This window comes from Coffea arabica, chromosome 1c (assembly GCF_036785885.1).
Source record: "Coffea arabica cultivar ET-39 chromosome 1c, Coffea Arabica ET-39 HiFi, whole genome shotgun sequence".
Lineage (NCBI taxonomy): Eukaryota > Viridiplantae > Streptophyta > Magnoliopsida > Gentianales > Rubiaceae > Coffea > Coffea arabica.
The window spans coordinates 47703458-47727088 of record NC_092310.1 but is presented as its reverse complement, the minus strand read 5'-3'; the positions used below and the strand labels follow the sequence as shown (position 1 = coordinate 47727088).

General features: G+C 33.9%; 2 protein-coding genes across 2 annotated transcripts; one reads left to right on the top strand and one right to left on the bottom strand.

Annotated features, from left to right (window-relative positions):
* Positions 1-2253: 2253 nt before the first annotated feature.
* Positions 2254-9599, bottom strand: LOC113725241 (uncharacterized). Its single transcript, XM_072074303.1, has 12 exons — positions 9385-9599; positions 9129-9279; positions 8937-9014; positions 8072-8187; positions 7807-7860; positions 6761-6848; positions 6543-6635; positions 5754-5794; positions 4598-4651; positions 4355-4518; positions 3341-3410; positions 2254-2607 (listed from the first exon to the last, which is right to left on the bottom strand). The coding sequence occupies exons 1-12, from the start codon at positions 9478-9480 to the stop codon at positions 2482-2484; spliced, it is 1131 nt and encodes a 376-aa protein (XP_071930404.1). The 5' UTR covers positions 9481-9599; the 3' UTR covers positions 2254-2481.
* A 1901-nt stretch (positions 9600-11500) lies between these two features.
* Positions 11501-19637, top strand: LOC113725234 (uncharacterized). Its single transcript, XM_027248276.2, has 12 exons — positions 11501-11653; positions 11770-11829; positions 11915-11968; positions 12070-12130; positions 12253-12329; positions 13475-13524; positions 13639-13721; positions 15088-15158; positions 15230-15386; positions 16793-16929; positions 17005-17103; positions 19341-19637. Exons 1-12 carry the CDS (start codon positions 11615-11617, stop codon positions 19410-19412), a joined length of 960 nt encoding a protein of 319 aa, XP_027104077.2. The 5' UTR covers positions 11501-11614; the 3' UTR covers positions 19413-19637.
* Positions 19638-23631: the final 3994 nt, after the last annotated feature.

Below are 23631 nucleotides of genomic sequence, written 5' to 3'. Positions count from 1 at the left end.
CTTTGATTGTGGGACAAAAAAGACAACAGCAATTGTCATTTGAACTGTTAATTATTTACTTTGTTTCTAGCTCCAGTGATATGGTTCCATTACTGGGATATTTTCATGTTATCTGTATTACATCAAGGTGGAGAAATTATGTAGACAAAACAAATTTTGGTCACTGGGCTACCTTATGAAGTCCCTTATCATTCTCATTTGTTTATCACGATTAGGGTCGGTTTCAGTTGATGTTTAACAGGAACTGTAGGTGAACAAGACTGCAAAACTAATGTTCGTATGCGTGTCGAGACAGAATTCTAGTGGGAAAGTACTGACGAACCGTACCATGAGAGAGAATTACAATGAAAGCGAAGGATCCGAACCTTGAAATCAAGAAAATCATTATTTGCCTCCTGGAGATTACCTTTTTCAAATTTAACTAGGGTCTGGACTAGGGTTGCAAATGAATCGAATCGCTCGCAAAGTTCAACTCGAACTCGAGCTGGTCAAATCGAGCTCGAGCTCGAACTTGAGCTCAAAATATTAAACTCAGCTTGCCAGCTCGAATATATATATATATATATATATATATATATTATTTTAATAGTAAAATTACATATATATATCTAATATTTTATTATTTATTAAGAAAAAATAATTATTTATTGTTTTTATTAGATTAATTTCCCAGAAACTCAAGCTAACAAACTTCTCATGAGTAAGAAATTCAAACTATGTTACGAGCTGATAATTCGAGTTGCTCGCGAGCCAAAAATCGAGTTAAAGTTCGCGAGTCTTGTCAACTCGAATTCGAGCCTGGCTTTTCCTTGGTCAAAAGGTCGAGCTCAAGTTTCTTGGCTCGTCAAGCTGGAGCTCGAACTCGAGCCTACCTCTTATTAAGTCGAGCTCAATTTAATAAGTCCAAAATTCGACTCGACTTGGCTCGTTTGTAGTCCTAGTCTGAAATTCTTTAGTACAACTTCCCCCTATGTTAGTTGAATTCTGTTATGAAATGAATGCAGTCTCTGTTGTAGTTTTCTCCGTTAAAGAACTTAACTACTCTTATGATCTTGCTTTCAATATGTTAAACAAGTTCCCCAGTCCCCCAAGCAGAAAAGTTAATCAACCCTAGAATAATCCAATTGAATTTATAGGAATGTTCTGGTCTCCCTGGGAGTTTTTTCTACCAAATAACTCCCATCCTCCTCCTAACCGGGAAGAAAAATAAAGTAAGGAGAGTAACTACTGAAGGATACTAGCTCAGCCTTCAAAGAAATCAGAATGTTTCGACTGAGGGTTAAAGATCGGTTGGCATTCCGTTTGAGTTTAAGGAAGTAGCAAATTTGCATACAGACATAAACTTGATATGCTTATAATATTGCATGGATGATAGTCTAGAATAGAGATTTAAACGAATCAAATCGCTCGCGAGCAACTCAAATACGAGTTTGACTTCGGTCAATATCGAGCTCGAGTTCGACTCGAACTAGTCGAACTCGAATTCAAAAATAATAAGGTTGATTATATATATTTTTTATTTTTTATTTTAATAGTAGAATTACACATATATTCCTAATATTTTAGTATTTGTTAAAAATTATTATTTTATTCATTTTAAAAAATAAAAATAATTATTTTTTATTTTTTAAAAATAAAATAATAATAATTTTTTATTTTTTAAGCTTGAGCTCGAGCTCCAAGTTTTGAACTCATCGATTTTGAGTTTGTGTTCGAGTTTTGTAAAATTGATTTGAGAGTCGGCTCGATTAGGCCAAAATTCAACTTGATTCGACTCGTTTGCACCCTTAATCTACAGTAACAAATTAAAAGTCAGGAACCAATTCATTATGTTTTACAATTCTATAACAGTACTGTACCATTGTTAACACCCGAGAAGGTTACTTAACTATGTATTCCTGTAATGCTACAAAAGTTAACTACATACAGCAGCAGAGATTTTATGCTCCATTTAATGGTGTGACACGTAATCTGAATACTAGGAAGATTAGAGAAGGCTAAGAAATTAAAAGTTAATTAGTGAGGTGATCTGCATTATCCTTGCTTAATTAGAGTAGTAAATGACTTTATGCTCGCAAGTAAAAGCAGCTTAAAGAACTCACAAACAAAAGACATGAGGACCCAATGTGGTTGCTTACTGATGCAAAAGCTTTTATAGTTGATCCTTCCTATAAATTTCTGTACTTTGGCCACAATAAGGTAACAGAACCAAAACCAAAAGATCTATATAGGCACCAAAGAAAGCACATCAAGTAGTTGAATAGTTTCATCATAATTGTGTAGCTGCACAAAAGTTAACCAAATTATGTGAACATCATATCAGTAGGAAGTTGAAGTGTAGTCAATGGAAATGGTGCTCAAACTGCTATATATCTGCACTGGAAACTAAAGAGTTTCATCTCCAAATGGAAGTTCTAACTATCTGAAAATATATAGCAACGATACCTTGACCTTTAGCACATAAGACAACAAAATTTCCTATCAAGAAAATAGATCTTGAAAATCAAGAATATCAGCAAGCACTCCTGCTGCAGTGGTGTCATTTCCTGCTCCAGCACCTTGAATAACCAATGGCTGTTCCCTGTAACAGCGACTATATATCTCCAACTGCAATTATAGGTTAATGGAAACTATCAAACTTTCCGTGAATTCTGAGAACAAAATGAAAAAGGAAAAAGCACCCTGGGGGGGGGGTGGGGAAGGGAGAGATTTTATGAAAGAGAAGCTGTCTACAATAAAGAAGATGAAAATTGTGAAGAAAATGAGAATTAACGGGAGGAAGAGGAAAGGGACTAAAAATGCATGAGTAATTCTGATGGCAACCCCAATTTCACAATCAATGATCCCTGCTTGTCAACCCAAGGATTTACCGTACAATCTATGAAACCAATATCCATTGACAAATTTAAACTAGATTCAGTAGTTATAAGAACCAAAAAGGGAGAGTAAGATTTGACGAAGAAGAGTCTATGGAGCATTTTGCACATAAGTGCACAAAATATGCACGTTTTAACTATGTCATGGATTTGTATTTATCACTATTGAACAAAGCAGTACCTTTTCCTTTTCCTTCAGATGGAGGCTGAGATACAATTTCTTCTATGGAACAAAAATGGCATATCACAAAGAAAGTTTTCAGAAAGCTAAGTGATGAAAAGTTGAAACCAGTTTCTAGGGTAGGACTGCTACAGTCTAAAGTAGAGTGTCCATTTTACAGGAAACAAATCTATTTTCAAGCATAACCTCTGTAGATTTTGTCAAATGGAACTAAAGTAATTTTGAAATTAAGACAGAACAGAGTCAGTTAAGATCAACTGTCAAACTCGAAAAAATTGCTCACCAAATTGTCACTTCCTCTCAGTCTTCCTAATGGAGAATCTTTTTCAAGTTCTTGAATACCAACTTCACACCTGCAGAAAATGGAATCCATTAATTGAACAGGAAATATAGACATGTACCTCTGGTAAGGATATCAAAAGTTTTACTCAAGCAGCTGTGCTCATGTATCTCTAACACCAGAAGATTGGTACTTGTAGAAACACATTCACAGATGCACACACCCTTAAAAAAAAGGGAAGTAAGGAAACAGATATGCAGGAAAGGGGCAGCAGAAAGACAGATTTGTAAAGAATCCATAAACATAGCTAAGATGGATGCGCCTTCACATGGGACAAACCGTTGATTCAGTGCTAGCAAAGAAAGGATGAAGAATGCATTTCCTTTTTTTTAGGGGGTTGGAATAGGTTGGAAGTCATGTAGTTAGTGGTTCAATATCCTAAAAAGAAACTGATACTGCACCTCCTCCACTTTTACGAACACTGTAGGAAACTCATGTTCATATCTTATTGTCCAGCTAAAGGTGAGACGAAGAGGATATAAAGAGGGTTAGAGTTTGAATATTAAGAACCATTCACTTGTTTACTTCTTTTAGCAAGGAACTAAATAAAGAATAAATGGATGGAACTGAAAGTTATCTGCCTGAATTCAGGTATGCCAGAACTTAAATACCAGACAAACAAATGCCAACATACATTTGTCTATAAGTGGCAATGAAAAGAACTTGGAACAGCGTAAGAGGTTATTACTACACTTCAGGCCATCAGCCAACTAAAAAAATACAAACACCAGATCCTCTCCTCTAACAATGAACCAATTTGGTTAAGCGCTGTAATTATCACCAAAAAGAAAGATTGCATTTACTCTAAAATAAGTCTTATTAAAAATATTCACCAAACTCTTTAGGAACTCTTACAGCCTTCAGAAAGGTGAAAATGTTTATGCTTATCAGCATGGCACAATATTTTCACATTCTGTCAAGCTTCCAAATGCAAAACACAATTGGATAGAAGGGCACCTGTTGTTCTCTATCAAACAAACATAACGGAGAACCTTCCCCTTAGAAGAAGCTTTTGTGATCCTATCTTGAATGTCCTTGTCGAGCAAAGGAAGGCCATTCACCAAAAAGTCCTCCACAGGCAGCACATTAGGTGCCATTTCTAAGGGGTACAAGCTTTCAATCTGCAAAACTTTTCATTACAATCAACATATACTGACTTCGTGAAATAAAATTAAAGAAATGTTTCTGCAATAAATTAACCTTGATGTTTTCCAAGCTAAGCCGATGACCAAGAAGTCGAGCAAGGATTAAACCCTGTTTCAGAGGTACAGAAAGACAATCAGTAAGTGCCATATTTCTTCAGGCTTGCTGAAATTTTCTAATTTGCCAACATATCCACCCAATGATTATCTTTAAAGCAATAATATTTCCACAATAAAAGTAGCCTTATCAGAAACAAACATGATAATACACTAACCCAGTTACAGACTCATTAGTTAAAGTAAGTCGCCTAATTGCAGAAACAACCAAGCTATTAGTTTAAGCTACTATTGTTTCAGACATAATTATGGAACAACATATCTTCCTGATGTTCCTATATGTCAGCTTATGTTACAAAAAGATACGTGACATATTCTTTGCTTACCTTAGCTAATTAAACCAGAGTCAGATTGCTAAAAGTACCTATAAATATGAATGTCGACTTATTTTGTCCCAAAATTCATGATTCGTGAATTTTTGGGGAAAATCTTATCTGTATCAAAAGTACAAACAAAATACTGAAACATCTTATTTGAATCAAGATCACCACACAGAATAACACAGCAGAGAAAGTTTCAAATCAGTAACCTGGAAAAGGAACTTTCTCAATCTAGTTGCAGTTGTATATCAGTATCCCGGCTGTAATTTTGGATATAATAACAAGCTTTTGCTGTTAACTTTTTTAAAACAAAAGAGACAACAAGAAGTTTTAAATATGATGTGCTCCTTGCTTCTACAATGTGTCCGAGGAGGAGCATTAGACAAAAGCATATGTTTCTAAAAAACTAAACAACTTGCACTCTTATGTTTTAACTTATCCTGTATAAACGATATGTTGTAAATCCAAATCTAGCCAAGACCAAAGCTATCATCGAAATAGAACTTATATTAGACTTATCTCATTAAATAGAGGATTTATCAATAACAAAATCATGACGTGCTTATAAGGGCAGTTTGGAAAAACTGCTTCTTTTCTCAATGTCACTCAATATACAGCAATAAATGGCCAAACCCTTCTGTATATGTTCCACAAAGATACTCGAGGGAAAATATTCTATGCAATCCAAGAAATATCTTTTTGATGTGGAAGTTGTAAACTTCAGAGTATTTTCAGTTTTGCAAGTAAACTACAACTAAATACTTTTTCTTTTTATACCTTCCTTGCAACATCCATTCCACTGAGATCATCTCGAGGATCTGCAAACAAATATAAAATCTAAAATGAAAATTGCTTCAAACTGACAAATTATATAAATGCTGACTAAAGGGACAACTATTCATTTTACTCATTATGCTTTCAAAACAATTTAATAGAAGCACCAAAACCTCAAAGTGCACATAATAACATCATTAACATGACTTTCTTTTCTTTTTTCCTTTTAAAATTTTGGATCAAGGGAGTAACCTGTGACTTCCCATGTATTTATTGTAGTTAATCCATTGGAGAAACAAAATCATATATTAAAATTAAACAAAAAAGTGCACACAATCCTTTTAAGAGGAGGCAGTACTGAAACTGTTCTCACAAATATCTGTCACAGATAACCTAAATGAAGAAAAAAGCAACCATAAAGGATGATGCTAGACAACTAAACAGAGCTGCAGCTATACAGCAGGCTTTTATATTGCTTAGAGAAAATCCCTTCCTTGACCACATAAAGCTGTGGAAATCAATAATGCACAATATTTTCAGAATTACTTCCAGAGGGCTGCCTTTGTTATCAAATGATCAGATCAAATGTATTCAGGAGTTATAGCATTATAGCCCACACCCAGCCTACTGAGCAAATACAATGCAACACAAGTTACAGATTCTCATGCTATACTACAATAACGGAGAATTCAGACTGCCCAACTGTTCAGTGTGATTATATCTGCAATTGCACAAGCATCAAGGATATTTGAGGTGAATTGTAAAATTGACCTGATGAAGCTGTTTTATTACCTGGTTCAGTGTAGCCAAGGCTTTTTGCAGCATTTACAACCTTGCTAAATGGCTTTCCATTCTCAAGTTCAGACATTACATATCCAAATGTACCTAGTCCATTGAAGAATATAGAATATTAAACCCAAATTCTGCATATTGAGAAGTTCTATAACTTGAATTTCATGCAAAGTATGGGAAACAAAGAAACACATAAAGAGGAGGAAAAAGAATAGTACCACTCAAACTGCCAATAATGCAATGGATGGGATCTCCACAAGAAATCATACGATTTAATGATGCTATAACAGGAAGGCCAGCACCAACCTATTACGCGACATGGACAATCATGTTTATTTCACCTCAGGAAATTCTAGACTATGGATAAGATTATTAACAATTTGTTGCTACAAAGAGCATATTCAGAATTCCTACAGAAAACAAATTGATCATCAAAAGAAATATTTCACCGGGAAATCTCCATTTCTTTTTTCATTACATTCTTTTGCTGGGAAAGGGGGGAGGGGTTAGAAAAAATAGATTTCAGACCCCTTCTATAGTTCTATTCAATAGCAATGGCCTTTTCCTACTGACAGTCAATATCTTACTGTCACCTTTGGTGTTGCAAAGAATGAGGGTCAGAAATCTGAAATTTATTAGTATTGCGTGTCTAGCTTATAAGGTTCAAGCTCATCTCTCCCATATCAAGTGTCAAAAGCTCTGCTATTGGTGATAACTAGAGGACTCAACAGTGAAAATGTCTAAAGCTCACATCTTTTGTTTGCAATGCCTACATAACAATGAGGAACAATAATTGAAGTACATGACATTCAAATAACAAAGGAATGTAAAGTTGATAGGAACCAAAGAATGTTATTGCCACGCTGTTTCAAATTATCTACACCATATATGTTGATACTAACAACATATAGATCCACTTCAAAAACTGATATTTGAACATCAAATATTGGAAGAATATACATTCCCATGAGGGAAAGCTCATAGACATGTCAAATTCGAACTTCAACCTTTTCAGGAAAATTCAACTGCTATCTTCTTGACTGGATCTAACTGATTTAATTAGCTGTTGAATTCCCCATGAGGGAAAGCTCATAGACATGTCAAATTCGAACTTCAATCCTTTCACCAGATAAAAAAAAAAAGAAAATTCAACTGCTATTTTCTTGACTAGATCTGACAGATTTAAATAGCTGTTGAAACTTGTACCAAGATGTCCACTCTATGAAATAGACTCAATTGACATTAAGAATTAAGTTATACTTACAGTTGACTCGTGCCTGATGCGACGAGGGTGTGACACCAGCTTGTCATAGGCTTCCTGCAAACAGAGAGTTGATAAAGTTCAAACATACAATAGAGTTTGATGACTGAACAATTGGGGAAACTTTTACCTCTCGCCAGTGTAATGGTGAAATACTATAAGATAACAATCTAAAAGCAATTACAGTATTAAAGCTCCAACAAATAGCAAACTCCACTTGTTTGGTTTTTCATATTCATTTATCTGAGGACATGAAATGGATACATACCAAAGAAGCAGTAAGTGGCTTCTTGTTGGCAAGCACCACACAACAACCCAAATCTGCCACCTGGTTTAGCACTTCAACAGTCTTGGAACTGGCAGAGCAATCAACAAATGCCAAACCTATCAGCATCAGAAATTTTTTAGCTAGTTTCATGTATTGAGTGCTATAGACCAGGGAGGAAGAAGAATCTGTAAGCATTGATGCAATTCATCACTAAATTAAACTATTAGTGTGCTTCCATAACAGCAAGGCTAAAATGGACATAACAGCAGTTGTTGGTACGATCTCTAGAGTCAATTTGTAGAGGTATAGTATTCTGACTTTCATTAACATCAGGACTAAGCAACTAACAGTGAAACAACATGAATATAAACCGCATCCAAATGGAAAGATGCAAAATTCTGAAAGTCAGAAAAGTGTTGCTTTTGTTGTGTATTCGATCAGCATTAAACATGCCAATTAAAATAATGTTGGAAGACAGTATGTTCGGAATAAGAGCCCAAATTACCCAATAGATTTACCCAATGGGACAGTTTCCTTTTCAGACTTGATGATCTCAGTTTTAAACAACTCTGACATGTTTCTCAAGTACTAAAGAAGCTACCAAACACTAGAATACATCCTTTTCTCATGTACCCTGCTTGTAAGCATTTTAATTAATATACTGAATAACACTGGAAACATCCAACTCAAAAGGAATCTCATGAGAGTTAACTAAAAGGGCCAACCTACACCATTTTTAAAATACAGGGTTCATGTTAACACAAATTTATTTGTCAAACTCACGAGGCATACAAAGCAGATAAATTATTAAACATAGTATCTCACATTCTGCACAAAGTACAATTATTAACAGCAAGAAACAAACCTGTTGATTTACCAAATCGATCAGCAATGTCAATGGCTTTTTTTACAACTTCCTGACCAGAAAACACTTGGCAATCACCTAAACAAAAATTTAAAGAAAGAAAAGCAACAGAATTCACCTTCTCATCATGTATACTTACCAAACTATCTATGATCAAAAACAAGAAAGTAAAAAAGCCCACAACTTTATTACCAAAATTACTGAGTGAATGCAAAGATGATCCACTGGACTTAATCCTGCAAACTTCCATTAAAGATGCATCATCCAATTCTTTTGTGGAAACATCTGATGCTAAAACCAAAGAATTGCTGTCACAAACTCCTACTACTCTCAACCTTATGCCCTGCAAGTTTCAGCATTAGTCCACTTAAATATACTAAAAAAGATTCCATTTTATTTTTAACATTCGATTTTCATGCAGATATTTGCAATGGGATTGTTGATTGACCTGTTTGGAGTGAAGGGGCCGACAGGAAACAATGTGGTGGAGGAGTTGGCGGCCAACACCACCACAGCCCATCAGAAGCAATGGTATTTTCTTCATTTTCTGTGTGATTTCCTCTTCTTTTCCACTTTTTTTGATTGACACTACTGTCTTTCTTTGGGAACTTATTTATGGGTGTTGCCCTTTCGAGTTTTAGGCTGAGGTTAGACTATTGAGTTGTCCATACTCAGAAAAAAGAAGTGGGGAAAAGGTGAAGAGAAAGATAAAATGAAGGGTTATTATCATTTTATCTTTTTAATGTTTGGTGCCACTGTTAATTTTCCCCTTAACATTATCTTTTAGTCATTTTATCCCAAAAATTAACGGTCAAATTTAACGGAGTTTGTTAATTAAAGTGAAAAGACATTTGTAACCCTTAAAATTATCATCACTTTATTTCTATAAACTATAATCTCATTATTAATTTACCCCATAAAGTTATTTTTTAGGTAATGTATCCTATCATTAAATCAACTTAGCAAGTTAAAAAATTTAGAAGAAAATACCCTCCTCTTTGCATAATAAAAATAATAAAAAATTTAGAATGACTCTTCTTCTTTTTAGTATCAAGAAAAAAAAGTCAAAATATTAATTTCTTTCTTTTTGGCAATCTTATTAATATAAAAAAAGAATAGAAAGATGGAGAGGGGGAGGGGGAGAGGGAAAGAGCTCAATTCTTTTTTTAAAAATTACAAATAAGAAAGAATTAAATACTTTATTATTTTAAAATTATTTCACTTTTCTATTTACTACCAAATTCTAATCCTAATCCCGAAAATTTTAATGTAATACAATAATGTTAGACTTTTCTTTATTTTTTTTCTTTGCAAAATCTAATTTGCTTTTTTCTTCTTTTCTATCTCTTTTTCCTTTCCTAGTATTAATAAGTGTGAAAAAAGAAATTTGAGAAAACCCTTTTATTTTTATATTTTTTGATCTCTTAAAGTGAAAAAAAGAGAAGAATAACCATTCCAACTTTTTTATTTTTAATTATATATAAAAAGGGTAAATATATTTAAAATATAAAAAAGGTAAATATATTTAAAATTTTTTGACTATACTAGTTAGATTAACGATGAACTAAAATGGTTAGAAAATAATGTTAGGAACTAAAGTGATTGTATCACTATAATCTAAATGAATAAAGTGATAATAACAATGTAATAATGCTATAAAATTAAATGATATTTTATCCAAAATTTCTTAACATGTTGAGTTGAATTACTTTTGGGGATAAAGTGATTAAAAGATAGTAGTGATTAAAACGTTAGGAGGTAAACTGATAGTAGTGATATAGTTTAAGAGAATAAAGTGATAATAACCCTAAAATGAAATGAGAGAAAGAATCAAAAAATGGTGGTGTGTAAGTGCAATTTGAGACTAGAAGCAGTATAGATATTTAATTATTTATATAAAAAGTTGTGTAAAAAGAATAAAAAATATGTTAAAAAGGGCATTTTCTTGGGAATTTTTTGCTCAAATAGATCTCCATTTGGATTGATAATTTTTTCAAAAATAAGTTTTTTTAAATACAATGTTACAGTAATACACAATAATTTAAAAAGCATCTCATCCATACAATACATCAAATACTTTAAAAATTTTTTACAGTGAAAATTTTTCGTATATACAATTACAATAAAATTTTCAAAAAAATCCCCAAAAATAGTTAATCCAAACGGAACAAAAGACATATCATAAAATTCATCAATATAAAAAATGCTCTACTTTTCTTTTGTACACAAATAGGTTCTAAAAACATATACAGTCCTCTTAAATTAATTATTATTGATAAATTATTAAAAAAGATAAAAATAAATTTTGTTGAAGCGATTTAAAAAGTTACAAGCCTCTTTAAGTAATGAATGTTGTATTTATAATTTTTTTACTTAAAATAAGTTAAAAAATAGTTTATTGATGCTATTTTTCAATTTCAAATCAACATAATGAACAATTATAAAGTATGCAGTCTAGGTTATATATAATTTAATAAGTTTCAAAATATTTTTTTGAAAGAAAAATAAGTCCCACTTATATAAAAAAAAAGTCTACAAATTTAATATAATGAGAAGTGCAAGGGTTCATATACAATTAGAAACTTTACAGCGCAAACCTTCTTCAGCAGCAGACGGCCATAACTCAACTCCAGTGCCCCTCTTTCGATTCTTGCAGACGATTCTTGAGAAAATTGCAAATGGGTTACTCCAAAGACCAGCTGATAGCTCGTTTAAAGGTATCTTTTTACCAAAATTGTCTAATCTGCTTTATCTTTTTGTCTATTTTTCCTTAGTTTTTTTGGCTTAATCTAAAGTGCAAAGATTTTTCTTCGATTTTTTTTTTCTATTTTAGGAGCTTCAAATTGATTTTGACCAATATGAGCATCCAGTTGTATTGACAGTTGAAGAGCAGGTAAGTTTAAAATTCATAAAGAATCCCATTAATTTTCTTGCACTTTTAACATAAATTAAAGTTTTTTTTTTTTTGGTGGGCTTAGGCAAGATATGTAGGGCATTTGGATGGTGCATTGAGTAAAAATCTATTCTTGAAGGTATGATTTCAGAATCCCATTGTTAGTTTTGTTTGATATTTGGATTTATCTGGTCTTCTTGTTAATTTTTAATTTCTTTTTGCATAATTTCCTAAGTGCAGGACAAGAAATCCAGGTTTTATATTGTTTCTGCACTGTCAAATACCAAAGTGGACATGAAAAGTATGGATTTGAAGTCATTCTTTTTATTTACTTTTAAATGTAGTAAGTTGTAGCATTATGTTTGTGTCGTTAACTTTTTTTAGCATTAATGGAAGTTGTTCATGTATGTTGGGACTGAGCAGTTTTATCACAGAGGCTTGGTCTAGGAAAAGGAGGGTTGAGGATGGCTCCTGAAGAAGCACTTGGAGAGATGCTTCAGGTGGCAATGCCCTTTTAAGCTTTAGTTTGAAGTCGTCCTCTTTGTTTTACTTGTGGTAGAAAATATTTCAACAATTGTTGAGAAGATTTGTGGTTATAATGGATATAAGTTTAAGATGAATTTAATTGTTCTTAGTAGTCATTTAGTGACATACATTTGTGTAAATGTGTAATTACTGATCGTTGTGTGTTCAATGTATCATTATTTGTTTGGCATTCGCTGATACCTGCATTGTTAAAGTTAAGCAAGACTTTTGATGAAGACAGTCTAGCATGGACTTGAGTATGATGGATATTCCTGATTTGGTTTTATTGAAGCTCTTGGAGAATTGCATGAGTGTGATTAAATGTTGCGTTGATAACATTCATACAGCTGTTCACAATGTGAGATAAGATAAAACAAACATGTAGGCTATTCTATATGTTTTTACTGTAGATGCCATGCATGTTTATCAAATCAACCAGCTGGGATCTATCACTGGTCTTAGACATTTGTAAAAGAAAGCAAATCAACAGCCTAGACTTGACCATATCTGTCAAATGTTTCTTGTTGTTACTGCTCGTGTTCAAGTATAAGGTTGATTGCACTTAAACATCTCCGTATTTATCTTGTTATAAATGGAACTATCCTGTGTTTATGCATTATCTGGTTTTCCTGGGTACCGGCTACACAATAAAGAGCAAATTCAGGATTATTGCACAATGATGTAGTTGTAAACTACAGATTGCTAAATCTCGTATACTGTTGCAGTTTTCGTCAACTTTTGGGTTATTCTACTCTTTCAGTCATCTTTCTCTTCTCCTTCTCCCTCATTTCTGTTTGCTTGCTTTTTGATTTTATTTATAATGGTAATATATCATATTTGACGTGGCCCTTTTTCCTGTTATCTTGTGGATACTTCCATAAAATTGACAATAGATTCTGCATACTTGTTCTAATGTACTTTCTACAGTAAATAATTGGTGAATTGTGTGTGATATCTTTTCATCGTTTAAATCAACTCTTGAGCACCCATTTTGATATGTGAGGATCAATGTTTGTTATACTTAAGCGGCTGGTTTAGAAAATTTTTTTCCCCTTTCAACTTGTTTAAGTATTCTTTTAGCCAGTCCCTTATGGTATTTCTTGCTTTGTCTGCTTTTAAGGTACCTCGGGGTTGTGTTACTCCATTTGCACTTGTAAATGAATCGGCTAGGTACGTTTATTACTTTGCAGTTTGGTACCTACCCTCATTGATTTAGTTGCGGTATTCTCATTTTGTGTGAAACTATGTTGTTCTAAGTTCTAACAGTGCTGTTTCATTGTGAAGGAGCGTTTCTCTATTGTTAGACCAAGGACTGAAAACCCAGGGGCACTGTTTCTTCCATCCACTATCTAATGATGTGACAATATGTAAGTGAACGGATTTTTTTACTGAAGCTTTACTTATCTTTTGCTTTTGTATCTGATTATAGATATCTACATATTATAAACCTCATGCTATAATCTAATTATTTAGTTCATGCTGTGGTATAAATTCTACTTTATGCAATTCTATAATCTCCTTGTGATTCTAAATCTTTAAAGATAACCTGCCTTCTACTCAATCCCCTTTTATCTTTCAGAACATAAGATATTCATCTAATGTCACCTCCCAGCTTTGGGGTAGTGGATAAACTTGCTTCATAAATTGATGGAGGAACAAATAAACATTGCTGACATAAGATGTTTGCTTTCAATGGCATTATCAATTGATCTGTTATGAAAAGCTGAACTTAAAAATTTCATTAAATACTTGAAAATGATAGTACGCTTAAAGAATAAACACTTCAGCCTTGTTGAAGATCACCTATATAATACGCTGAATTATTATCCTGAAAGTATTGCATAACCATCTGATATGTCCTTGAGAAATACATTTGGAACTCTCATACAAGGGTGTCTGGAGTACATTTGTTATCTGTTAAGTTATTGCGTAATCTGTTAAATAAGCGGCTCAATTAAAGATCTCATATTACATGAAGAATATCATATGGTCTTTGCGCTAGAAGAATATCATATGGTCTTTTGTTTTAATCTATGCATATGCTGTACTCTGAGTTGCATATGGACTTTTGTTTACGCGATAATTATTGTGGCTCAAATTGTGTAGTATCTAATAATGATGGCAATTATATTGACCTCGAATAGAGTTTTAGTTTAGTTTTAGAAACTGTTCCTGTCCTTTTGAGGTTGCAGTATACTTTCATTGTATAAGTCGATAAGACCTACCTTGCACGCAACTGTCAAAGTGTGTCTAAGGTACCCTTAAAAATCAATTGATATTCTGATGCACCAACCGGGAGAAAGAGTTGAATTCATTTACCTCTAGTGACATCTATTATAAATATCTTTCAAACTGGTTTGCTGTGTTTTTCTCAGGAGTGTGGAGCATCCCGTGACTTTTTTAAAGTAGTGCTGGGAATTCCTTTTTTTTTTTTTTTTAATTTCCTCTGTGATTGGTAAAGTAATACTACTAGTTGGCTTTAGCCACATGCTTGGTGTTTTCACAATTAGTTTAATAGCTGTTTAAGGTGTCCAGAAAAGTTCTCATTGGCTATATGGAGCAATTGAAACTTAGCCCCTAGTGGCAATAGCTTAATTTGATTGAGTAATGTGTTTACTGTGATATTAACCACTAGCATGAAAATTCTTCTGTGCCGTATCTGCTTTCTTGTATGCTATTTTTTTGCGTTTAATAATGTTTTTTTATGTTATGTTGCTGTCTTGCTTCCTACAGCTCTTAACGCCCGAGATCTTGATAAGTTTCTGAATTCAATTGGAAAGCCGCCTGCCTATGTTGATCTGGAGGTAGTATAACACCAGTTCTTTGAGTGCATGATATTGCTTACTAGTTTGATTGAAATGGCTGTCCTTTGTAGGCTAATCCTCCCGTAGGAAAGGATCAACCTCCTGATCTAGCTGCTTTTGTTCCATCTGATGCAACTATCCTGCCAGATAATCTGGAGAAAACAGCTTCCTCTGTAGCTCCTGAAAAGAATCATATTAGTGCGGATATCAAATCAAAAGTAGTTACAGGTACTATCTTGGCAAGCCTTGCCATCTTATACTTGTGGTTAAAGAATTAAAACATTTTAAAGTATGCCCATGGTTTGGGCATCATGCTACATGCAAGGTTTCCTTGGGGCTTTCTAAGACAAGTTTTGGACTCAATTTCCATATCTTATTACCATGCCACAATTCTTCTCATTTGGAATGAGCATCTTGTCAGATAGCCTTTAACTGCAATTGATAATATGTATATGACACTTGTGCTTGCTATGCCTAATAATAATATGGTGGGCTCAGGCTGGATTGATCAACTGAGTTGCTGATTTTCCAGAGAACAGAATTTTACCATGTAGAATGCTAGTAAATTTGGTGTAGACTGTTTTCCAATTGTAGCTTTTATTGATTAAGGACCTGAACTTTCAATAACAGAGAGTGCCAACTTTCAAGAATAGTGGTTGTGTTGACTAGTGATAATTTGGCTTGGATATGCAAATACTGGTAAGAACAATGCAATGCAACCACATATATGACAGAAAACAACCTGATAAATATCTAAGTTAGGAGAAAATCTTGTGGTATACAGAGGAAGGGGGAAGATTCTTCACCATAGTGGATTGCAACTCATTTACTTTTTTTTTTTTCAGTTAAGGTTGGTGGGGTAGAAGGGAGGGAAGTGGGAATATATTATTGAGGTAGTAGAAACCATCTGACTTTTTTTTTTAAAAAAAATTTTTTGTGATCCTTTGTTTCTGATATTATCTTTGCACTTAATTTCCACACGAGGTCAACCAAACTTGATGTGCTTAATCTTTCTCTCTTCAAAGGGAGGGAAACATGTTCTGATGGTTTACATGCCTCTAGCTTCTGTTCCATAATTCTGGTCATTATCAAATTTATGACATTGAGCGACTTGCACCTCTTTGTTTCTCGTCCTTGCTGCCCAATACCTTAAGCAGACCAAAAAGTCTGATAGAATGGCCCATTTTACTAAAAACTTGAAAAACCTTGACCTATAGACTGCTGGGTCACAATAAAGGGCTGATCTAGAGCTTAATGATTAAATCATCTCATAATGTTATACTTAAAACTGCTAGAATTGTTACTAAGTAAGAGGACCATCTAGATCGCTGATGGATCATGGATGTCTCACTCAGAACCTAATGATTATATTTTTTTTTAATACAAATTTTAATTTAGTGATCCAACATTTTCCCCCCTCTATTGTGGCTCTGTTAAAAGTTGACTAGAAATTTGAAATGCCCCTCATCCTTCATTTCAAATGCGTGTCATTATGATATGCACATCATATTTTTATCTGTAATTACTGTTATTCTTCTGTTACTCTGGTCTGCATCGAAGTGCATATTTTAAAAAATAAGGTTGCTGGACAAAAAGATGATTTAGTCATGATGTATTTCCCTATTGTATTATAGATAAACCAAACAAGCCACCAAATGGTCCAAAAAAGGAGAAATCCACTGATGCCCCTGCTGTGTCAGCCTCCTTCAGTGATCCTGAAAAATTTGTGGAAGAAATTCTGGAGAAGACATCTCGCGTGGTTCTTTCAGAGGTAAAAGTATGTTTCATCTTCTAATAAATATCTGAAAAATGTATGTATCTCAAGCTGTTTAAATTATAAGCACAGATTAAGGGTGAGGCTATCAAGCAACATGGAGATCAACTTGGCTCTGTAGTATCGAACAGTATCAGGAGGCAGCTTACGGCGGAATTGAAGAACATTGCTGTGAGTACTTGTTTTCATATGATTTTCATTAACATAGCTTAAGCATTGTATAGACTTCCTGTGTCATCAACTCAAAATGAATTACAGCTTTTACATTATGACTGCACTGTCCATGTGTAAGCTTTGAATCTCAGACCTCTTAGAACTAGTGATACAGAATAGTGAGGCCTTATTTAAGTTTCCCCTTGTCCTAAGCTCTTCAATCTGAAGACCTGTTCTTCCATTATGGCCGAATCCTAGAAGTAGTTGAGTTTCACTTCTGAATTTAAATTAATTTAGTTGCCTGTGTGGCCAGGGCTCTTCTGGTCAAATGCTAAATATGAAGCTATTTCAGTTAAGTTATTATAGTAAAATCAATAACCAGCCGGTAAAATGTTTACCTCTGCCAAAAATGGACAATGGACAGGGAGTTCATTCTAGGAGGATGTTTAACTGAAATAATGTTCTGTTGCAGATTTGTTATGAAACCATCTCCTTTGAATAGTAATTGCTCACTTTGTTAAGAAATGAACTAAAGAAGCATTGCTGCATCAGCTAGTATTGCATGTGGTGTAATATTTTTGGTTGCTGGCTCTGTACTTCAGTTTATCTTAGCGTATGAGTTACTGTAGCTTCCAATACATATGCATAGCATGCGCAAAACAGTTGTAAGAAATACTGGTTCATTTCAATCTAGGAGCAACTGAAGTGTAAATGAGACTATGACACATCTAGTGGCATAAGCTAATAGTGTCCATTTTTATAGTGGTAAAAGCGTAATATGAGTATCAATGCCCCATTCAATTTAAGCAAGTAGACATCATCATAAAAGCAAAGGTGCAAGTGGACTGCAAAAAAATAGAAAAATGACTATCTCTATAATGATCCACTCCTTAGGGGAGGGAGCTGGGGAATTAGCTAATGAGAAAATCAGCCTATGTATGGAGGCAGTATGTGTGGATCCCTATCTGCTCACTTTTGGGATTATAGTTTATGGGAACAATTGCAGCTCTAGTGGTGGCAAATATGCTGGCTAAAAGAGGCACTTTTTAGATGAGGTGATAGTGCAAATGGAAAAGAAAAATGGACAGAAAAAGGAAATAGAGGGTAGTGATTCTTGGGTGCTTCTTCTAATCTGGGGAAGATAGGGGTTCTTAAGATATTTCCTCTAGGGTAGTGATCCTTGCTGTTGCTCCTGCTCTAACCACTGAGACATGGTAGTGCACAAACAACCTGACAATGTGCAGCTGCTTGACCAATAAAAGCAGCCCAATTAGTTCCTATACTGACTAAGTGTTCACTCAATAAAGACATCTAGTCAGTTCTGATGTCCCTTTTTTATATCGTCTTAATTTAGATCTGCAACTCAACCCCTTAGGTTGGTTCATGGCAACCTCATGGTTATTGTAACCAAAAAAACTTGGATTGCAATCATATCTGGACAGGTTTCCAACTGCAGCTAGGTCTGGACATTGTGAATCAGCAGTTGTTAAGGAGTGCCTTCGAAACCAGAGAGGATAGATGGTTAAAGAAATTAGGCCGGTGATTACTTGCTATCTTTCTTTCTACTTAATAGAAGAATTGAGGCCTATAGGAAGTGATAAGATTGTTTTTGCGGATTTTAGGTAGTAAATGAATGTTTCCATGATATATGGACGATGGTCTCAAGAGAGACTTTAATGCTTGATTATCTTACAGAAGCAAATAACTGAAAAGAATGGTACCACAAGTTAGCAAATGATGTGTCAAAAGTTTTCCAATGTAATAAGGCTTTAAACAGCAGTACTTGCTTTGACAGCATTATGCTGCAGTTTCCTGGTATGCATGCATGTCATGTGATATCCATTGAAAGATTAATATCACTAGAAATGAAGTCAGAATATGATAAGAAGGTACCAGAAAAAATACAACTTTCATATGGGGCAAAGTTTATGAAATTGAAGTGTTAAAAAGAAAGCCAGAAGGACCTAAAAAAACATTAAAAAGCAAGGTGGGTCACTGTTGCCCTTGGCTCATGTAGTTTTGTCAGTGTCATGTACTTGGGTATCATTAGATAATTAGCGCAACTGCTACCAGGTTCCTTTACTGTTCATTTGGTTGTTGATTAAACAATGATACTAAACTAATTCCATGATATTTCGGCAACAATTATAATGAACGTGGTTATACTTAACATGAAATCTGTTTGTTCTTTCTTGATTTTGTCAAGTCTATTTGTCACTTTTAACTAATCAGTAGAGTGGCTTTATCTCTTGCAGACAATTTTCAAGAACACTGCTTACACAGAAGGTTTTCATGCTAGTAATCACCAGCAGCCGAAGCGATCATGAAACTTTCAGATTCAACCAGGCATATATCAGAAAAGAGTATTTTAGATGAGAAAGTTAGACAAAACAGATCGCTAGTTAGCATTCTTCTCCTCTCATTGTTTTATGGACACCAAATCATTGGAATAATTCTATTAAACAATGTAAATGGTGATCCTTTTCTGGAAACCCTTAACTTTCATACCGTTCCTATAATTGTGCTTCAATTCATTTTCTGACTTTCTACAACATTGCACAAAGAAAAAAAAAATGAAAATCTGCAGTCTAACTGATACACACGATTGTTCCTCTTTTGAGATGTTTCGTGCAGATTGCGTAACATTGCTAGTTGCCTAGAATGTGCATTTGCCTACTCTGCTTGCTGCATAACTACAGAAAGGTTGGTGATTTCCCTTCTGCATTGGTTGTTGATAATTTCCCTTGTGAATAATATAGAAGGTTCAAGGCAATCTTTTTCTTTCTTCTCACCATTACAAGCCAGCAAAAGTTGAAATTTGGCCTACACCCTGACTCCTAGGTTCATTTTACCATCAGTTGCTAAACCATTAAAACTCTCTTTTTGTTACACTGACTAATCATGAGATGGAATTCACATGGACACAGTTTCCCTTGTCATTGCAGAGCTCAGCTGGTGATGTGACATAAGTCTTTCCAACTTTACATGTAACTGAATTTTGGCAAGTCCCTATTTGCCGAAATGAATGAGCATCTGGAACTAGATTCCTCTGTCATCCGTGAGAACCATGAATGCAACCTTCTGCCCACCTATATTTGAACGTTCATTAGGCATTACATGTGACATATCAGAATTTATTGTTCCTTTGACATGTGGACCAAGGGGCTTATCGTTTTCCTAATTTGAATCAGCTTAATTCCAGCTTGCAACTTGGGCTTCACATATTGAAGCTACCTAACAAATAGTAAGCCAATACAAGTTGGTTTAGTTGGCAACGACAGACCACTAATTAGATCTAATTTTTTGCTGACCAAATGACAATAGTGCTTGTCATAAAGGCTTGATGAGTAAATTTCATGCCCAGGAAAATTTTCACCTCAAAACACTTGAAATGAGTAATCAACAAAAATATGATGTTTCATACAACTCTAAAAGAGATTTCCACCCAAGTTCAATTTGAACTTTGGTAATTGCTTCTTTATCAGTAATATGCAAGTATAGAAGTAAGCATGCATACACTTGTGTTTGCAATAAATGGACGTTTAGGCTTTGGATCAGATTACATATAAATGTTCTTATAAGATAGGAGAGATTGTAATTAGGAAGTCCTGGTTCAAGACCTCAAAAAAAAAAAAAAAAAAAGGACCTCCCACCATACGGTAATTTTTCTTAAAAATGGAAAAGGACTAAACGAGTTGTGTACTTTCAATAAAAATCAGAAGGCCAATTTGATGATCATCCAACACTCGGTTTAATTTCAAAGTTTGGGCTAATGCAATTTGCTCTAGAAAAGACACAAGATTCATTAGCAAGGACAGAAAGAACTTCTATGTTCAAATTGGTCATTAATCAGAAAGAAAAAGAAGGTGGTTGATAAAGACTAGCGAAATAGTACAGTGGATTTTGATGGAGCTAGCAAAGGTGGACTCAAAACCAATAAAAACAAAAAAATTTTCAAGCCTGAGTTTTGGCCAACTGGAAAAAGAACTCAACGATTTTCAGTAATTTGTTTAGCAAAGTCAAACTACCTTTCATAACTTAATAAAATTTGCTATGCATTATTTAATGATTTCAGATTCAAACAAGATACGAAGAATTCCATGGTAATTAAAGTACTTTGTTAAGCCAGCTAATGATCTATAGTATACTTGAAGCTGAATATACCCCTGAGATCCAAGTGAGTAGATTTGGCCCTCATGATTAATAAATCTCAAGTTATAAGTTGATTGCGTTTAAATTATTCTCCTCTTTAAGTAAACGCAAACTTACTTTTTTTTTTTTTTTTGAGATAGTACTGAATAGTCTTTCATATAGACGAGAATAGAAGTACAGAATACTAGTATAAAATTCACATATAAGGAGATAAATATTTCTTTATGCAAGGTATGAAACTTCATTCAACTAACAAGTAACACCCACATGAGAAATCTTGTGAACAAACCTAAAGAACAAAAGTTTCAAAAGTATTAAAATTCATGGAAGTTGTGGACAAGCCCTCATGTGGACATGTTACATTTCTATCTCTAGAATGACAGCATTCCATTCTTCCATACCTGCAATATTGAATGGTATCCCAACAATCTTTAATGGAATCCATCAATCTCCAACTCATATCACCAATAAGAAAACTTTGTACAAACTTGTGGACAAATCCCTTGTGGACCACATTAATTGCCACATGGGTAAGGAGAGTAATCTTGTAGGCTAAAATTTGTGGTTTCTTATCAGTTACAGACAAGTTGAAATCATGAAAGGATGAAATTGATGCATGATGTATGCTTTTCAATGAAAGTGAATAAAGGGTTTTGCCAAATTCAATGAAAATGATGTATCTAACCACTATAAAGCCTTTGTATCACGGGGGTGTAGAGTTAAATGTTCTGCGACTTGCTAAGCATCACGGGTGAATTTTACTGAAGAATTGGGCATTTTTTGAAATTTGAACTGCATTTTGGGTTGTTGATAGCCATGCAGGCGAAGCATTAATCTATCCTCGCAAATACATTAAAATGTACATATATGCATACTTCTACTGGACAGTGTGTGACTTTGTAGTTTTGAGTACATAGGGAACGTATAAAGAGACATATACCACTAAATTATAACTTTCATGATCATCATGGGATGATTTTAAAGTTAGATCAGTTAAAATTTTAAGTTTATATATATATATGTATATAGAAAATTAAAAAAATGGCAGTTATAAATCTCTTTTAAGGGTATGTGATTTTACAATTTTTGGACAAATTATCATTCTACATTTGATTAACCTGAAATTTAAGAAATAAGTACATATAAGATGCCCAAGAATTAGAGGCCTTGGATTCAAATTCTCTTGTCCCTATCCCGCTTCTTAAATCTCACCCTTTCCCTATTTAACAAAAGAAAATATTTGTTTTTTAAAAAAGATATCTAACTACATGACATCCAAAATTTCAACACATATGGAAACTATAAAGGGGTATAAGTATGGCATACTCATTTTTAGTAATTTTTTTTTCACTTTGCCATTTGTCTATAAATATTTGTGTACGTCGATCCAATTCTTCCGTTTGAAAGGAAGTGTTGCCAAATTCTATAAAATGGTAAGCTCTTGAGGGAGGTAAGCCAGCAAAAGGGATTACAGAACATGATTAAAAATAAACTAGTTAAACCTTCATTCTTTACCTTACTAATTAGGTTGCTTGAGTATGCAAGTAAAGGTGACTAAAGCATTGGAGTAATTAACAAAAGTTAGAATTTTATTAGTACAGTTTGGGGGGTTTCTTATTGCACATGTGATATATCAATTATAGAGTCCTACTGCATGTTGGGAAAATCCTGTCTACTAATATATGGATAACATTATTGTGTATACCAATTGAAGAGCATTTGACCCTACGCAGGACAAGCAATTGTGTCTTATTAGGGGTTTAAACATGCAAGTTTAGAATGTGATTTGCATATCATTCTGGGATTTCTCCATAGTTATTTTCAATTGGAGGATGTTAAGTATGTGCTATTAATGACAAAGGTTCAAAAACCTATATGGCTATGAAACTCTTTCAAGTCCATTTCATTCTAAGCTATACAAGCTTTGCAATTAGTAGTACCTATGGTTTTTTTTTTTTTTTTTTTAATGTTCTTGAACTACGTTTCCTTGGGTATCCGAATCACATGGCCGAACAAAACAATAGCGTGTTTTTAGCCTCCTTTTAGTGGATTTAGTGTTTTAAAATGTGATGATGTACATATAATTCTGTGATTTGCATATCCAGAAATATTATTCAATATAGTTAGAATGTCAAGCAATGATGTCAAGCAATCAATGCATGGGCAACTAAGCACCGTGTTAGTTCAAAGAGTAATGTAACCCTTAACCAACTTAGAAAGAGGGTAAATTAAAATCACTTGCTTGCTTCTTTTTTTGGTTTTCTCCTTTTAGAGAATTGTATATAAGGAGTTTGAAGTCAAAATTGCACATGTTAGACTACAAAAAGAGGTACTAATTGACTCACAAATCACATACGGGTTAAACTTGAATTGTGAAATTTTGCTCTCTCGACA

What these genes read in the sequence shown, in the direction of transcription:
- LOC113725234 (XM_027248276.2), top strand. Translation starts at nt 11,615, where the DNA reads ATGGGTTACTCCAAAGACCAGCTGATAGCTCGTTTAAAG. An exon ending in TACCAAAGTGGACATGAAAA is followed by an intron (nt 12,131 to 12,252) that starts GTATGGATTTGA and finishes GGGACTGAGCAG; the next exon opens with TTTTATCACAGAGGCTTGGT. An exon ending in CTCGCGTGGTTCTTTCAGAG is followed by an intron (nt 16,930 to 17,004) that starts GTAAAAGTATGT and finishes TTATAAGCACAG; the next exon opens with ATTAAGGGTGAGGCTATCAA.
- LOC113725241 (XM_072074303.1), bottom strand. Translation starts at nt 9,480, where the DNA reads ATGAAGAAAATACCATTGCTTCTGATGGGCTGTGGTGGTGTTGGCCGC. An exon ending in TTAGCTTGGAAAACATCAAG is followed by an intron (nt 4,519 to 4,597) that starts GTTAATTTATTG and finishes AAAGTTTTGCAG; the next exon opens with ATTGAAAGCTTGTACCCCTT. An exon ending in TGAGAGGAAGTGACAATTTG is followed by an intron (nt 2,608 to 3,340) that starts GTGAGCAATTTT and finishes CTATAATTGCAG; the next exon opens with TTGGAGATATATAGTCGCTG.